Source organism: Meles meles, chromosome 11 (genome assembly GCF_922984935.1).
Source record: "Meles meles chromosome 11, mMelMel3.1 paternal haplotype, whole genome shotgun sequence".
Classification (NCBI taxonomy): Eukaryota; Metazoa; Chordata; class Mammalia; order Carnivora; family Mustelidae; genus Meles; species Meles meles.
The window spans coordinates 94,420,493-94,436,278 of record NC_060076.1 but is presented as its reverse complement, the minus strand read 5'-3'; the positions used below and the strand labels follow the sequence as shown (position 1 = coordinate 94,436,278).

The 15,786-nt window shown below is 47.5% G+C and overlaps 2 protein-coding genes across 4 annotated transcripts in view; one reads left to right on the top strand and one right to left on the bottom strand.

The window, feature by feature from the left end:
• Positions 1-15,786, bottom strand: part of LOC123952776 (centromere protein P) — a 240,106-nt gene that overhangs the window by 54,254 nt on the left and 170,066 nt on the right. The gene's annotated exons all lie outside the window — the stretch shown is intronic.
• ECM2 (extracellular matrix protein 2) overlaps positions 1-15,786 on the top strand; it is a 33,398-nt gene that overhangs the window by 15,439 nt on the left and 2,173 nt on the right. The window contains exons 3-9 of one of the 2 annotated variants that reach the window (XM_046022245.1): positions 1,323-1,511; positions 3,564-4,085; positions 5,999-6,114; positions 7,561-7,696; positions 10,546-10,703; positions 12,534-12,673; positions 13,697-14,023. In XM_046022245.1, the coding sequence (XP_045878201.1) occupies positions 1,323-1,511; positions 3,564-4,085; positions 5,999-6,114; positions 7,561-7,696; positions 10,546-10,703; positions 12,534-12,673; positions 13,697-14,023 (1,588 nt within the window). Of the gene's footprint in view, positions 1-1,322; positions 1,512-3,506; positions 4,086-5,998; positions 6,115-7,560; positions 7,697-10,545; positions 10,704-12,533; positions 12,674-13,696; positions 14,024-15,786 lie in introns of both variants that reach the window. The other variant, XM_046022244.1, reaches the window with a different exon arrangement.

Genomic DNA, 15,786 nt, shown 5'->3' with positions numbered 1-15,786 from the left:
CTATAATATCCAGATATTCTATTATATCTTTTGGTTTAGTCCACAATGATAAGTTTTGAAATAATTTTAAAATTTCATTTACAGAATGTAATACAAAACTATTGGGAAAAAAAATAATTAGCTATCCCACAACTATATTTATAAAACCACAGTTACTATTTTGGTTTATTAATTTCTAGTCTGTTTCCTATGCAATGCATTTCAAATAACTGGATTCATAACATAGAAAATATACATATAAGGTTGTAATCTTTTTCATTTTAATGATAGATCTGGGATATAGAAAAATTATTCAGGTGATTCCATGAATACATGGCTATTAACTATTTTCAACCAAAATCTTTTCAACCAAAAGTGGCAGTAAGCCACTGAATTTAGTTCATGTAGAGAAAATACTGGGGTAGGGCTGGGTGGGGAGAGGAGGGAGGTAAGGGAGGGAGCGAATGTGAGAGCCCATCTCAGGGTGGAACGTGGGGACAGTGGCTCATCAAACAACGGACAGGCATCACAAATGACACTAGATCAGACGGACAGCATGTCCTCTAACACTCCAATCCAAGTAGGCTGTGTGATGGCCGCCTTGGTGCACACACTCACCCATATGTCTGTGACCCGGTACGTAGAGAAATGGAGACACTTGGGAAACACTCCACAAGTACCGCACTGATGACGTGTGAGCTAGTGTTCAGCAACACAGGAACTCTAAAGAAAGGGTCAGCTGCAATGTCTGGCACTTCCCCATCCGCACACGGGTAAGGGTGAGACATGGGCTCATCATTGCTGCCCTTCCTGCTCTCTGTCCTCTGGCATCCGACGGACCCACACTGCTGTGTCTCTTCTGAATTTGGATATGGCCTATCATCTGCTTTGCTCAATGTAATGAGACACTGTTAGGGTTCGTGGGGGATTAGCAACCTCCATCCCTCTGGTTTGGTCTTCAGGGCAGCCTGCCTGGAGATGCAGAAGCCTGCCGATTATCTCTGAGACTGTCAGGAGCACAGCCCCTGTGTGCCCACGTTAGACACGTGGCACAGAGAAGCCATCACTGAGATTTGGGGTGCACTGTTGCTGTTGTATAACGACAGAGTACTGGAGGTGCGGCTCAGAGTCAAGTTACCAGGAGGTCAGTCTCAGAGGCTGAGAGCACAGCACGTGGAAGCCGCTCTGGGGTCACATCTCTGGGGTCCATTTACCCCGCGTGTGAATGCACACAGAACGCCACTCTAGCGTGCCTGTCAGTTCGGCCTCATGCTGTGCTCACCGTCCTTCACGGGTGCTGGCGACCACACAAGGAATTGACGGTGCTCCTGCTTCTCTTCTAGGAAGGCAAGGTCACTGTCTGGTCAATGGGATGACCATGTACAACCGAGCTGTGTGGTCTCCTGAGCCGTGCACTACCTGCCTCTGCTTGAACGGAAGAGTGCTTTGTGACGAAACTATGTGCCACCCTCCGACGTGCCCCCAAACAGTTACCCCCGAAGGAGAGTGCTGCCCAGTCTGCTCTGACGCTGGTATAAGTATCTAGCCAAAACGCAGTACCACATGTGACTTAGTCTTCAACTTCCATTGCTTATTTTGTTACTAACTTAAGTTTTAAATTATGGTAAACTAGTCATCAAGGTACTTAAAATACTTGCACAGTGATGATAAACATAGAAGTTATTTGGGAAAATGGATGGTAGGAGGCAGAAAAAAAAGATCTTGGCTTCATAGTTCCAGCTCTACCAGAATGAGTAAACTTGGACCAGACCACACTGTGCACTGACGCTCGCTTTAGAGAATGAGTGGCAGGATCTGCAGAGCCAACAGTCCCCAAGTGTCATGCAAGGGAAGAGCTCTGCTTAGCTCCTTAGGGGGAGTAGCTCCCTTAAGGCAACGCGGTGTGGGCACAGTTAAGACCAGGAAGAAAGACAAGGAAGTTCTGACGAACAAAGGCAGAGGGAGTCTGCACCTAGAGAAGAAAGCCCAATGCCCCAGCCTACCTGCACTCATTACCACTCGGGGAATCTGGGGAAATGCAGGCGCGTGGCCCTCGAGAAGCGCCTGTGTCTTGGGAGCACTGCTTCCTGCGGGAAGGCCATGCCACGGGGCCTGCTGAATGTTCACCGTCCCTGCTCTCGCGGGGCTCATACCTGAGGGACAGCTGACTCTCGAGAGGGAGGCCTAGCCAGTGCCTTCTGAAATGGATGCACATGTGGCAAATAATGTGATGGGAAGGAACAGAGACACTTTCTCTTGTCTACAATCAAGGGAGATTGTTTTCCATGCACACAGGATAGTTTGAGGGTGGGAGTCCACAACAGCCTCCTACCAGGAAGAACTTTAGAATATTTAGGAATTGCATTTTGGCTTACACTACCCATTATTTTACTAAGGTACTATGTCTTCAAAAAATGTTAGCAAATACACAGGCAAGATTCAGAAATTATGAGACATTTTTCAAAGGACTTGGAATAAAATGTTGTGGTTTTTTGGGAAAAATAAACTTGGATATACAGTAAGGATTTTAAATGTTTCAATATGATAGCTTTAGCTTCCCTTCCCTAATTTTTTCCTATTTTCCTTTTGCATGTTCTGCCAGGGATGTGAAAAAATAATTCACTGACTTTATAATATATACTGGATTGAGATCTCAAGTAATTCCTTCAAACAGTACATTTTCTGAGTTCCTTTTCTGGGCGATTTAGGTATAGTATTAAATAAATAAAAGCAGGGCAACGACTCAGGAAATCTGCCAGCACTACAGCTCACTTCTCCCAGAGCTCTGGTCACTGTCGGGCCCTCCCTTCTTTCTGCTAAATACCCACACGGGTGAAGGCCCGCTGCTGGCCGTTCTGCTCCTGTCATCATGGGATGACGGGAAGCACTGCCATGCATGCCTCTGATTTAAAACCGCATCACTGGAATCCAGGAAGCCCCCCGTAAGTGTCAAGCAGTAAAAATTTAAGTAGAGAGTCTGGGAGGGAGAAAGAGGAGAACTTTCTATAATCCTGAATTTCGGAAGATGCTTTTGGGCCTATGGGGCTGAAAGAAAATCTGACAAAAATAATTATAAATCTATAAAAAAAAAAAGCCAGTTTCACTACCACAAGCAAAATATGTTTCACTTTTTTATGTTTGATGGTGCAGATTCTTACATTATCAATAGCCCCAAATAACTGAACAGTATCTATTATAAAGGTCACACCTCATCATGTCACAACCTCACATAGGACTGCTTACCATCCTGCATCATGTAGCAATATTATTCCCTCTTTATTACCAGGTAGCAAGCTATTTTAGTAAAAATAAATATTAAGGCCACAGGAAAAAACAAAAATCGCTTAAAATAAATCTTATAAAATAGAAATAAAAACTACTCGAGCAACAATTCCAAAATGCATTCCACATTTAAATTGCACTCAAATACCTGGAGGGAATAATATTTACTAACCTCACCTCTACTGTGATTTTTCCTGTAACTAACGTTACACCTCGCCCCTGCTGTGTCCTCCCTGCACGGCCAGCAACCTCCCGTGGTACAGCATTAAGTGATAGAAGTGAATTTTCTGGTGATTCTTCAGAACAAAGAGAACCTACCAACTTACCTCGCAAGCAACTGCCACCTCGTCGGGTGGAAATGGACCAAGTGTTGCAAAAAGAGGAACTTCAGTTTGAGGAGAATGAAGAAGAAAGTAAAGAAGAGGAAGATAGGGAGCAAAAGAAACAGACCCCTGGACATGGAGAGCAGGGAAGACCTCTCAGTGAGGGGCACAGCAGAGGAGAGGCAGAGGAGAGACCCCGAGCAGAGGGGAGGCGGGCCCATCAACAAAGACATCCAGCAAGGGAGGAGGAAGAGGAGGATGGGGAAGATGAGGAGGGGGACGAGGAGGAGGAGGAAGGAGAGGAGGAGGAGTATGACGGCACCCTTAGAGGAGATGTGTTCAGGGGGCCCTCCAGACCCCTGGTCCCCCCTCCTCCCAGAGGCAGGCCGCCTCTGCCCAGCGGGTGCTCCCTGTCCTATAGGACCATCAGCTGCATCAGCGCCGGCCTCACACAGATACCACCGCTCACAGCACCAGAGATAACAAGCCTGGAGCTCGTTGGTAAGAGATGTAGACGTCTGTTCTGTTTTGTGAAAGTAACTCTCCTTGCCCTGCGAAGGTCATACTTCAATGGCATAATATAAGTTGATCCCAAACAGACCAACTTCACAAGCTACAATCATAAACGTAAACTTTGTAGAAGAAATAGCATGGTTTGGCATAAAGCAAATTTCTCCAAACCAAGTCATGATTTCCCACTGACTTTTTCCCTAAAGTCAGCTTTACTGAGGTATAATTGACATGCAGTAAAACTTATTTTTAGTGTGTTCTCTGAGCTTTGACAGATGTGTACAGTTGCATAACCAGCCCACAATCAGGATATAGAACCTTTCCGTCACCTCACCGTGTTCCCTCGTGCCCCTCCTTCTACCAGCCCTGGGCTCTGCTGAGGTGATGGGCCTTCAGGGTTTGGCTGTTCACGGTAAGTCACCAAAGTGGGGTCCCACAGCATAGAGTCTTTTTGTTGGGCTTCTTTCGCTCACCACGATGCTGTGGAGGGCCATCCAGGATGCTGTGGTCATCAGGAGCTGGCCCTCTCCTCACCGCCAAGTGGGGTGTGCTCACATGGATGGGCCACAGGTGTCTGGTGAGTTCATCTGGGTCTCTTTCAGTTTGGAGTCACTATACATTCAGTTCTATACATACCCATACACAGAAGTTCGTGTGGACCTAGTTTTCTGTTCTTTAAGGTGCATACCCAGGAGTGGAAATGCTGAATGACAGAGTAAACACGCGTTTAACTCCATTGGAAAGCACTGCCCAGTTCCCAAAGGTGGCTGTGGCTTTCCTGCTAGACACGGTTCTGTATCCTGTCACTTGTCTTTCCCTCACTTTAGCCATTTTGGGTGTATGGAATGGTCCAGTCCTCCTCCCTGTGTTCTTATGGGGCTGCTGAAGGGGTTCTGAGCAGAGGAATGGCAGGACCAGGTGTGTGTATGAGGCTGGCTCGTGGGGACCCTGGGTGTACATCCATCTGGGAGACAAGACCCACACCCCGGGAGGCCCAGAAGACACAGGGATGGGAGAATCTGAATGGGGTTTCAGATGTGTCTCAGGAGCAATCACAGAAATAAGTTACCAGAGAAATAATAAATAAATGACCTTATAAATGCACACTCAATAGACCAAGTCTGATGCCTTGGTTGAGGATGGCCAGTTTGTGCTAGGACACCACACGCAGATAAGCCCCTAAGGAAATCGCTCATGCCCAGTGGCTCACAACCCAGCAATGTCCCCTCCGCCACAGCTGGCATGTCAGCGGTGCTCTGCTGCAAGAAAACCGACGAACAATGAATGACCCGTGCTCAGTCACACCATCGTGGTTTTGAGAAGGTCACCACATCGTTTCTCTAGTACTCACTGCTTCTGGTGAGCTTACGTTCTGGGTTTAAAATCATCAGCTACTACACTTAACCCAATGTGAAAACAAAATCCCATAAACTGAAAGCATATAAGAACTTGTACAGATTGAAGCACACAAGCATAACATCAGATCTGGAGGCCACCTGAGCTCCTGGTTTAGAGAAGGAAATTTCAGAAAGGTAAGGGATAGGACAGGGTTTCTGGCCCAGGATCTAGGACATGTCCATGGGAAAATCAGTTTCTATTTAAGGTTCCAGACATACAGGTCTGTTATAAAATGCATAATGTTAACAGAATTGTCCAGTGAACCCCACTTGAGCTGTTTTCACAGCAGATTCACCTAAAACAGATGGCCACGAGCAGAGCGACTCCTTTGAGTGGAGGTTCTGGCCCCAGGCGAGGTTCTCGGCACGTGCAGCTGCTTGTACAGATGCTGCCAGCATGTGAGGACGGCTTTCTCCTCCGGCGAGAGCTCCCTTGCTATCTACGTCCGTTCGTGAGCACACGTATGTGCCCGCGTCGGCCTAAACCGCAGCCGCTGTGTTTTCTAGGCAACGCCATCACCAGTGTTCCCGATGGAGCCTTCAACGGACTGCCGAATTTGGAAAGGCTCGATCTGAGCAAAAACAACATCACCTCCGCAGGCATTGGCGCAAAAGCATTCAAGGTAAATACACAGTGTGGGTGAGGAGCCTTTGGGCCAGTCTGTGCTGGCGGCAGGGCAGGGAGCGAAAGGAACATGGCTTCACTGTAGCTTCCTCCTAAGTCAAGAAAGTCTCCTGACATTCCTGAACTCGTCAAGTCTTATCTTGATTCCAGTCTGTTGTTTTATGTGATTCTAGCTAGTTTTTCGAGGCTTTACCCTTAGAGCACCTACAACAGCGAAATGACGAAACCAATGTTTTGAACTTATGGAGCAGTTTCTCCCCAAGCAGCTGAAAATATGTTGAAATATGGTCTCTTAGTGCATGAGGTATTTCCAGGAATAAAGGAGAGCTTATCTGGAAACTCTATTAACATTTTCAGGCCAGAAAGTGCTTCGTTATTTTGTGCCAAGGGCAGGACCTGATGAACATGTGAGCAGGAGGGGTTCTGGAAACACAAGCGGACGCAGATGAAAATTAGCACAGGGAATGGTGGGGGAAAGGTGAGGGAGAGAGAGGCAACAAACAGCATGGAATAAGCCTCTGCAAGATTTGGGTGTGACTAAAATATTTTCTAAAAAGCAGAAAAGAAGAGAGGATCGAGGAGTTTCAGAGAAGCAAACATACAAGCAAGAAAGGAGGGGGTCTGGATGTGTAAACACACTCGTGTGCCCTTTTAAGAAGTCCAGTGAAACCTACTACATCCCACTGGGCCAAACTTCATCCCCTTTACGAGCCTTCTTACAAATCCCCGGGCTCGTGTCCCGTTCAAGTCGCAGACATGTTCTTATCGTACAACAGCTGGGAATCACACATTTCCTGTGTTTGATCAGAAAAAAGACACACAGGAGGGGTCTCCTTTTCTTGTTTTGAGATCCTCTGTCACATTCCCAAACTGTTCAAGTTTGGGCACTGACGGAGTGCCCTGAGGCGAGTCACCCGTGCGCCCCCCCCCCGCGGCAAGCAGGCATTCGGGCTGACGAGCACACAGCTGCAAACAAGGGCGCGCACCCTCCGACAGACCGTGTGGGTGCCGCAAACGGACAGCCGCCGGTCTTTGCAGCACGCCGTTCTGAAGCACTTACCCCATGATCTGTGCCCTTTTATGACTGTTCCTACTAGTCTAACTACACACCGAGCTGTCCAAGTCCACGGTGAGGATCCAAAGTGCTGATTTCATTGCCAGTATCCCCAACAGATTCCGTTTACTGCACAATCTAACATTGCGTCTAATGCTGAGAAGGTGGAAAGCTAAGATCTAGCAAAATCGGAGCGGTCCAGCAGTGACAGGGGCTTTCTCTTGCTCACGAAGGCCGCGGGTCAGAGGGGCAGTAGCAGAACACGCAGCTTCCGTGGGCTGGAGGCAGAGCAGGCAGGTTGGTAAGGCAGCTTGCGACTGCCCTCTGTCCTCTGAAGGACTGTATGTCTGTGACCTTGCGAAAAGGTAATCCTGACATTTGCTTTTCAAGCTTCTGAAGAAGTTAATGCGCCTGAATATGGATGGAAACAATCTGACAGAGATTCCTTCAGAATTACCATCTGCATTAGAAGAACTCAAAATCAATGAGAACAACCTGCAGGCTATCAATGAAGAAAGCTTATCAGGTACTTAACTTCCAGTTCCTGGGTGTCCTATTCTAGCCTGTCTTCTGTGGCCGTGCGGGAACTTTATGGGCACTACGGCCATAAGGATAGCTGGTGAGTTTCTTAGGCCACCTTACCATTTAAGTTCATGACACTTATTTTCTCCTTTTGTGGTTGACTCTGGACCGAAAGGAACAACTGAAGTTGTCATACTGTGAACTCGGCACAAAACACGCAGCACTACGTTAGCTTTTCCCAAACGCTAGCCAGGGTCTGTGGTGGGATCAGGTGCAAAGACAGCTGGTGCTGCCTTCCACCTTCCCAGCAGTCTAGCAGCGCCTGAGGTACGGGTTCCAACACCTTCCACCTATTGGAAATATTTTTACGTTAATGTTGATAACCCAAGCCTAAAAAGGAATAAAACCATTTCACTATTTCTTTTCACTCCCCAAAAACTTCATCGGAACAAAACACTTCTGGTGATGGGAAAAAACACAATAATACCAAGAATTGCCAAGTCTGAAAATTACAGAGTTATGGAAATACTCTATTTCCAGATGGACTGCAGGGTACACATGAAAAACATCAGTAAACACAAATGGTGATGGGCTTTGTCATATGGAAAAGACATTAGAAAGTACAATTTTTAACTGCCAGGTGAAGCAGGGCCGAAGGAACATGTAGCTCAGCGCCCTGATGGGCTGAGTGTGAACCACACGCGAGGTTCCCTCTGGCCGCATTCTCAAGAGGACATGTTACAAAACAGAAGCCCCTCCTTGGAAGGGGTGCACACACGATCCTGGCAGCTGCTTCTCCACACGCTCCCTCCCCTCCCGTCCCCAAAGTCCAAGCACCATGGAGTCCTCGGCCACAAGGGCGGGCTCAAATCACCATGCTCAGAGAGCCTCGACCCTCTGTGCTAAGCCCACCGCCCGGATTGGCGAGCGGCTAGCAGGCAGGGTGTGCCCGTGGGCAGCTGCCACCACTGCTGGGAACCTGCCCTTTCAGGACCGGAGCCCCCGGCTTGACCGTCGGGGACCTGCGGCTCTCCCATGTGCTGCCGTGGCAGGTCTTCTCGCACGACCCTTCACGTTACAGACAGTTCTGGGTAAAAGGGGAGGAGGGACGCTCCAGGGAGAGAAACAGCATGGGCATAGGTGTGCGGAAACAGGAGGATCCAGATGCCACGGGTGTGCTCGTAGCAGGCCCCCACTCTGGACACTTTGGGACCATGCTCCCCCATGTCCGCGACCTGCCATGTTGCTCCCCACCCCACCGTGGGAACAATTTCCTACCAGCTTCCTGCGTATAAACCCTCGTTCTATTGCATCTAACCTCCCGCAATCTTCTCTAGTTCCGCCCTGTCCCCCGTCACAGACAGGAGCACACATCCTATGTTTCCTACACAGATGATGTATACAGAAAACAGAGAGTACCTGTGTGTGCCATGTTCCTCTCTCATGGGGTCAACACTGGCTATTAGTCTACCTTTATTATCTGTTTTCGACGAGAAAACTTCCATTACATTCTAAAACCTCAACTGTATACAGATAAATATGCTGGATTCTTAGTATCTTTGGTTTTGGAAATCAAAGAAAATATGAGAAAATGTGACCACTTCTCTGCTTATTGCCTGGGCTCCCTACTTCCTTTCAGCCCTTCAACTAATGCTAAAACAACTGCCAGGTTCATGTTTTGTCATGCTGTCCCTGCCCAGGGTGCCTCGCTGCCTGGAGAGGAATGCCAGACCTTACTATCTGGTGTATGAAGGGCTTGCACTACTCTAGCAGACGGTCCACCCAAGGCAGGCCTCGCTCCTACCACTGAGCACAACCATATGGGTTTTTACCTGTCCGTGTTCACCCGGCTGCCTCGGCCTCCCATTTCTACCTATGTCTTCCTGTCCTTGGGAGCCCAGCCCCACCAACGTGTCCACACCACCCCTGTGGTCCTCTGCACCTGTGATCTGCATCCCTCATGGTCCTGTCCCTTGCTCAGGCTTGGACTATGTCTTATTTCTCTAATGTGCCTAAGAGTAGGAACAGAGCCGTACAGAGCATTCAGAGCAATGCCCGTGACTTGAGTTGAAGATGAAAACATTCCTATTCTAGAAATCTTGGCCACTGAACAAACTCCAAAGTTACACCCTGAATGTCTGACTCAGATGCCTCTGGGTATCATCACTGCTGAGCTGTCCATGCTCCTGTAGGATTCCAAATGATCTGGGTCATACCACTCCTGAGGCCAGCAGAAACAATGCAGGAAACTTGTTTGTATAAAGGCCTTCCTTGGTAGCTCAGTCTCAGTGTGTGGAGAATTCTTTATCATTCTCCTTTCCAAACACCCATTTGGCTGCACTATCTGCCAGGAAGTGAACAAGTGTGATGGGAATTCACTGCTATAACTCCCTTGTTCAGAGGCTGACACGTGCCAGGCAGAGTGCTCCCACACTCCCCCAGCACCCCCAATTATGCTGCCATGCCATATGCACATCCACATCTTCGCAAAGGCTTTAAGTGACCTCCACAATCTACTTCTACTGTGTCCTGAGTCCCCGCTTGGCCGCCGCCACCACCCCTGTGGGGTGCCCCGTTCAGCTTCTGTTCCTTAGACATGCTACAGCTCAGTGACTTCTCTGCAGGCCCACCTCCCCTCTGGACCACGCGTCCAGCTTCCAGTCCTGGCCGAGCTCAGCATCTAGGGTGTGCAGAGCACTTGGCAGGAAGGCTCTACCTGGGGAATACCAAGAAAGCAGCAACATTCACCCTTCAAACAAACTGAACATTTCACAAGATGTTTTCAAAGATAAAGAAACTCTATAGTTCTTTGGTTTTCCTAATATTCTGAAAATTATATTTTATTTTTTATAGACCTAAATCAACTGGTCACCTTAGAGCTGGAAGGAAACAATCTCAGTGAAACCAATGTGAATCCCCTGGCTTTCAAATCTTTGACGAGCCTATCCTACCTGCGTCTTGGAAGAAATAAATTCAGAATCATACCACAGGGCCTTCCTGCTTCTATTGAGGTACCTGCATCTTTCTAACCATGTTTTACATTTTTAGTACAGTACACTTCAGTAAGACAAACAGTATTATACTAAAAGATTGTCGTGATGTAGGGTCCGTTTTGGTGCCATACACTCTGCTATAATTTGAGCACAGCTGTTTCTTCAAACAATACAAAATTATGAGTCAAAATTATAATTACTAGTGGAGACCTTTGATAAAGTGAGAGTTGGTTTAACTGACAGCTCTTGGGGAGAGAACGGGGAAGATGAGCTGAGAATGTAAACAGAAACTACAACTTGCAAGATAGTTTCCCAGTTCTGCCCAGCTCCTACCGAGGCCAAGCACTGCCCTTCAAGCCCAGGACCCAGGAGTGTGGCCTTCCTCGCTGCAGCAAGGAACATACGTCACCACTCTGGGGCCCTCACTGCCCAGCGCATGCCTGACTTCCAGGCCTAAGAGCAGAGGTCTGGCAGACCCAGCTGGGCCCAGGCTGACTGCTCCGAAATGTTCCCCCGAATGCAGGATTACTCAGCAGGAAGGCAGGACGGAGCTTCCCACAGCTGTGGACCCGCTGTGCCAGCAGAGCTCGCGGCCTGGGTCTGACGCGGAGCCACAGCACCTCCTCTCCTCCTCCTCCTATCTGCTGATCAACATATCAGTTTAGAATTTATCCAAATTGTAGATTGGGATTTCAGTACTGGGCTTTATGTCCGAATCTCTGGGATTCTAAAGAAATACGGATTCCATAACCTACCCCAGACATCCTCAACTAGATTCTTTGGAGGGTGGGGTCAGTAATTTGTAATTTTTTAAATTAAGACTTTAATACCTAATGTACGCACATAGTAAAACACACACAAGCTGAATAGTATGGAGGAGCAGCATGTCTCCATCTGGGTTTTCTCTGCAGACGGCCCTCTCACTGGCATGGGGGGCAGTGTCCATGCAGACACATGTGCTCTGACCCTTTCCAGGGCCCTGCATCCCAGACACAGAGTCTAGCGTATGGATGAGTGTGCTTTAACTACAGTAACTTAAAACCACAAGTGATTTTAATATGCAACCAAGTTTGGGAACCAGTGATTTGGTTCACCTCTAAATATGTCTGAAGTTAAAAGCAGAAAGCTAAAAATTGCTTTATTCCTATCTAATAAACACCAAAATTAAGTGAAAAGAAGGGAAAATTACTACAGTAGTAATAGAAAGTTACATTGAAGACACATACCAATGTCTACTTCCAAGCTTCTCAAGTGAAAAACTTCTACTAATGTCAAATGAATTAACTTGAAGGCAGCTCACTGTTGAAAACAATAGCTCTAGCAAACTTTACCCCGATGTTAAATGAGGGTTCTTAATTAACTATAATACAAGCAAGTCTAAAACCCTGACAGGCAGCACAGACTGGTGAGAAGTGGCATGCCCTAGAGCTGGGGGGGAGAGTCAGGGGGAGACACGTGTCTCCTGGGCAACCTCTCTCCAGGCCCGAGCGTCTCCACTACTGAACAGGCATGATCATTTCTACCAATTTTCTAGGGTTTTGAAACCCAAATGAGGTAATTTACATGAATAAGCTTTGTAAATTAGAGAACTTTATACAGTTATTATCATATGTTGTATTTTGCAACATTTTACAATTAAAAAATTAATTGAATTCCATGACCATGAAACATGGTACATTTTATTTTGCTAATTAGATAGGACAACTGACAACAATGAATTCACTTGGAAGAGCAGCAGACTCTCCAGATCGTACTAATGAGAATAGTCCACAGTACCATTTCCATCTCTGTGAAGCTGAATATATGTACCAACCAACAAAGAAAAATAGCCTTTTCTCTTAATTATAGGAATTATACCTAGAAAACAACCAAATTGAAGAAATAACTGAGATCTGTTTCAACCACACCAGAAAGATCAATGTCATTGTGCTACGTTATAATAAAATTGAGGAAAGCAGGATTGCTCCTCTAGCCTGGATAAACCAAGAGTGAGTAGACACTGCTCTTTGCCTTTCTGAGACAGTTTCTTCCTTCTGCCATTACTGCCCGGGTCTGAACGTGGGGAAGTGAGCCTAGTGATGGCACGGCTCCTTCGCGAGCCGACCCCTCCCCAGAACCGGGCTATTCGCTTGGAGCTCGTATCGTGGATGGTGTTGGGGTGACCATGGTCACTGCTGCTGTGCACACCCTGCCGTGAACCCAAGCGGTGAGGGACCTGAGGTCTGTCCACCTCACAGGTGGCTGCGCAGTAGAAGGAAAAGCATCCCTGCCCCCTCCAACCCCACCCTGCTATGGGACCAGCAGGCTCCCCTGTCCTACGCCACACTGTCTTCATTGCTCCAAACCATTTCTCTATCTCAGGTCTTATAGAACAGACCTAACGGTGCTTGGCCTGACCGGGAAGGTTGGAAGCAGGGCCCATCTTCCTGGCAAGGATGCAGGGTGGGAGTCTTGCCTGTCAGAAGGGGCGGGGTGGGCTGTGTGGTGAGGGCACGAGGGATCTGGGTGAGACAGAAGGAAGAGGCATCGTTCAGGTGGAGGAGAGAGGGATGAAAGGGTGTGGAGGGCCAGCCAGGCCCAGCAGGATGTGGTGGTGGCAGGGCGACTCGGAAGCCACAAGGGAAGCTCAGAACTCAAGCCCGCGCATGCCAGGCCATCAGGGCCGGTGTGGAGCAAGAATGCAGATTCCACACCACCACCACGTCCTTGCTGGCACCAGGGGCGATTTCAGGGAGAGGCAGCTTGATAACGGCTAGGACTTCGTTCCCAATTCACGTTTGACCCTAGAGACAGTGGTTCTTTCTGAACCTGGCGCTCCTTGTAGTAGAGTGGGAACCGTGGTACAGTGCCCAGGAAAGAGCAGGAGCCTCGCGGCTGGATGGGGCAGGCCACCACACAGCCGCCCTCAGGGGCAGTGGCGGCAACACAGACGAGCCTCCCGGCCGGCCCCATCAGCCCGGAGTGACGGTCCCTGCCTTACACTGCGTCCTGCTCCTCCTCCTCTGCTGCAGAAATCTAGAGTCCATCGACCTCTCCTACAACAAGCTCTACCACGTCCCCTCCTACCTGCCCAAGTCCCTGCTGCACCTCGTGCTCCTCGGGAACCAGATCGAGCGCATCCCCGGCTACGTGTTTGGCCACATGGAGCCAGGCCTGGAGTACCTGTACCTGTCATTTAACAGACTCTCCGACGACGGTGTGGACCGAGTCTCCTTCTACGGGGCGTATCATTCTCTGAGAGAGCTGTTTCTGGATCACAATGACTTCAAATCTATACCACCTGGGATACAGGAAATGAAAGCACTACATTTTCTGAGGCTGAACAACAACAAGATACGGTAAATTCTGGCTTTTTCAAGTATCGATTTGAATTGTTGTGGCTGACAGAGCATATGACTGAACCACCATGACATGTCTGGGATTTACTTCTAAGGGGAAAAAGAACAAGAGGTCACATTAAACAAAACTGGCAGATGTCTGCAGGTACATGAGGGTTCATCATAGCTTTTCTCTACGTGTACCTATGTTTGCCAACTTTCACAGTAAAAACCCTTTAGAATACAACATCACTGCGTACTCCTGGGAACCCAGGAGGCGGACGATCATGCTGCCTCTGCCTCTGTGTGTCATGTTTAAAACTCGAATCTATAGACAATAAAACCTAAATATACGCTAAAATTGAAACTGATTCTATCTAGATTTTTTCTGAAGGTAAAACTCTGAATAAAAATTATTGAGACTCAGCTTCTCTCACTTCTGGGGACACAGTTTCCTATTTGCCTAGAGAGCATTAAGTTCTCAAGGATTAATCTGGAACGTGTTGGTGGTAGTGCGGTCATAGCCCAATCGCCGAGGTGGGCTCCTGTCCCCGAGGAGTATACCCCTTCCTCTTTTCTCTCTCTACAATCTAAACACAGTTTCCTAAAAAGCACAGGGGAAGAGTCACGGGTATATATGCAACTAATGAATCACCGAACACTGCACCAAAAACTAATGAAATACTACGCAGTGGCTGACTGAGCATAATAAAAAAAGAAAGAGTCATGGGTGTCGAACAGTGCAGGGAGAGAGGCGGGAGTGGGGAAGGCTTTGTAACATGCGGTAAAGAGCTGCTTGGCTAAGTACGTCATAGGCTGTGGCTGGGCTTCCTACTTACTGCACAGGGACGCACACGCCTGTCCCACTTTCTGGTGGGATTCAGGTGGTCACAGTCTGGAATCTCCATTAATCCCTTTCTTCTCCCCTCTGAACCAATGGCAGATTGAGTGCTGCTTGAAACTCTTATCTCCTGAGGGGCAACAAAATAATGCCTCACTATTTTTGTTACCCTTTACACATCTGTTAGCTGGAATTCCTTTGTAAAGGATATTTTCTTATCAGTTAGGGTCACTTTGTTACTACTTGGAAAGGTAAGACAAATGCCCAGTTTCTTTCCTTTAAATGTCCAATCAGACCAAGAAGCGGGCTTCAAATATCTAACCATGTGAGCTGATGGATATTAACTAAACTTGATGTAATGATCATTATTTTGCAATATATACAAATATCAAATCATGTCATATACCTTAAACTAATATCATGCTGTATGTTAATGCTGTCTCTATAAAACTGGAAAAAATGATACATGTGTATTAGGTATGAATGGAAAAGGACTATACAATATATTAAAATGTTAACAGAGGCTGTCTCAGGAAAAAAATTTGGTGCCTAACTGTTTCTGGTTTATTATTTTGTTTTTGGCTTTCTTTATCTGGACAATCAATTTTAACTTATGGGTTTTTGTATTTGGCATGTTTTAATCAACTATAATTATTGTTCCTAAACCCCACTTCCTGGCGGGTGGTAGCCCTCTGTGGATCCTGGGCGGTGCACTTCTCCGCCCCTACTGTGCACCTGTGACAGCCTTCTTTCAGAGGTCCCCACGTCTCCCTCATGGGAGCAGCATTCACATCACATGCCCCAGCCTGGGGACCAGGCATGTTCCTTTCTATAGGTGTTACAGTTTCATGGCCTTGCAGTGAATTGCCAGGAAATATGTATTTTGTAAAGAAAAAACAGGACTTCATACAATTCTAATTTAACCATATAGAGTATTCTTTGT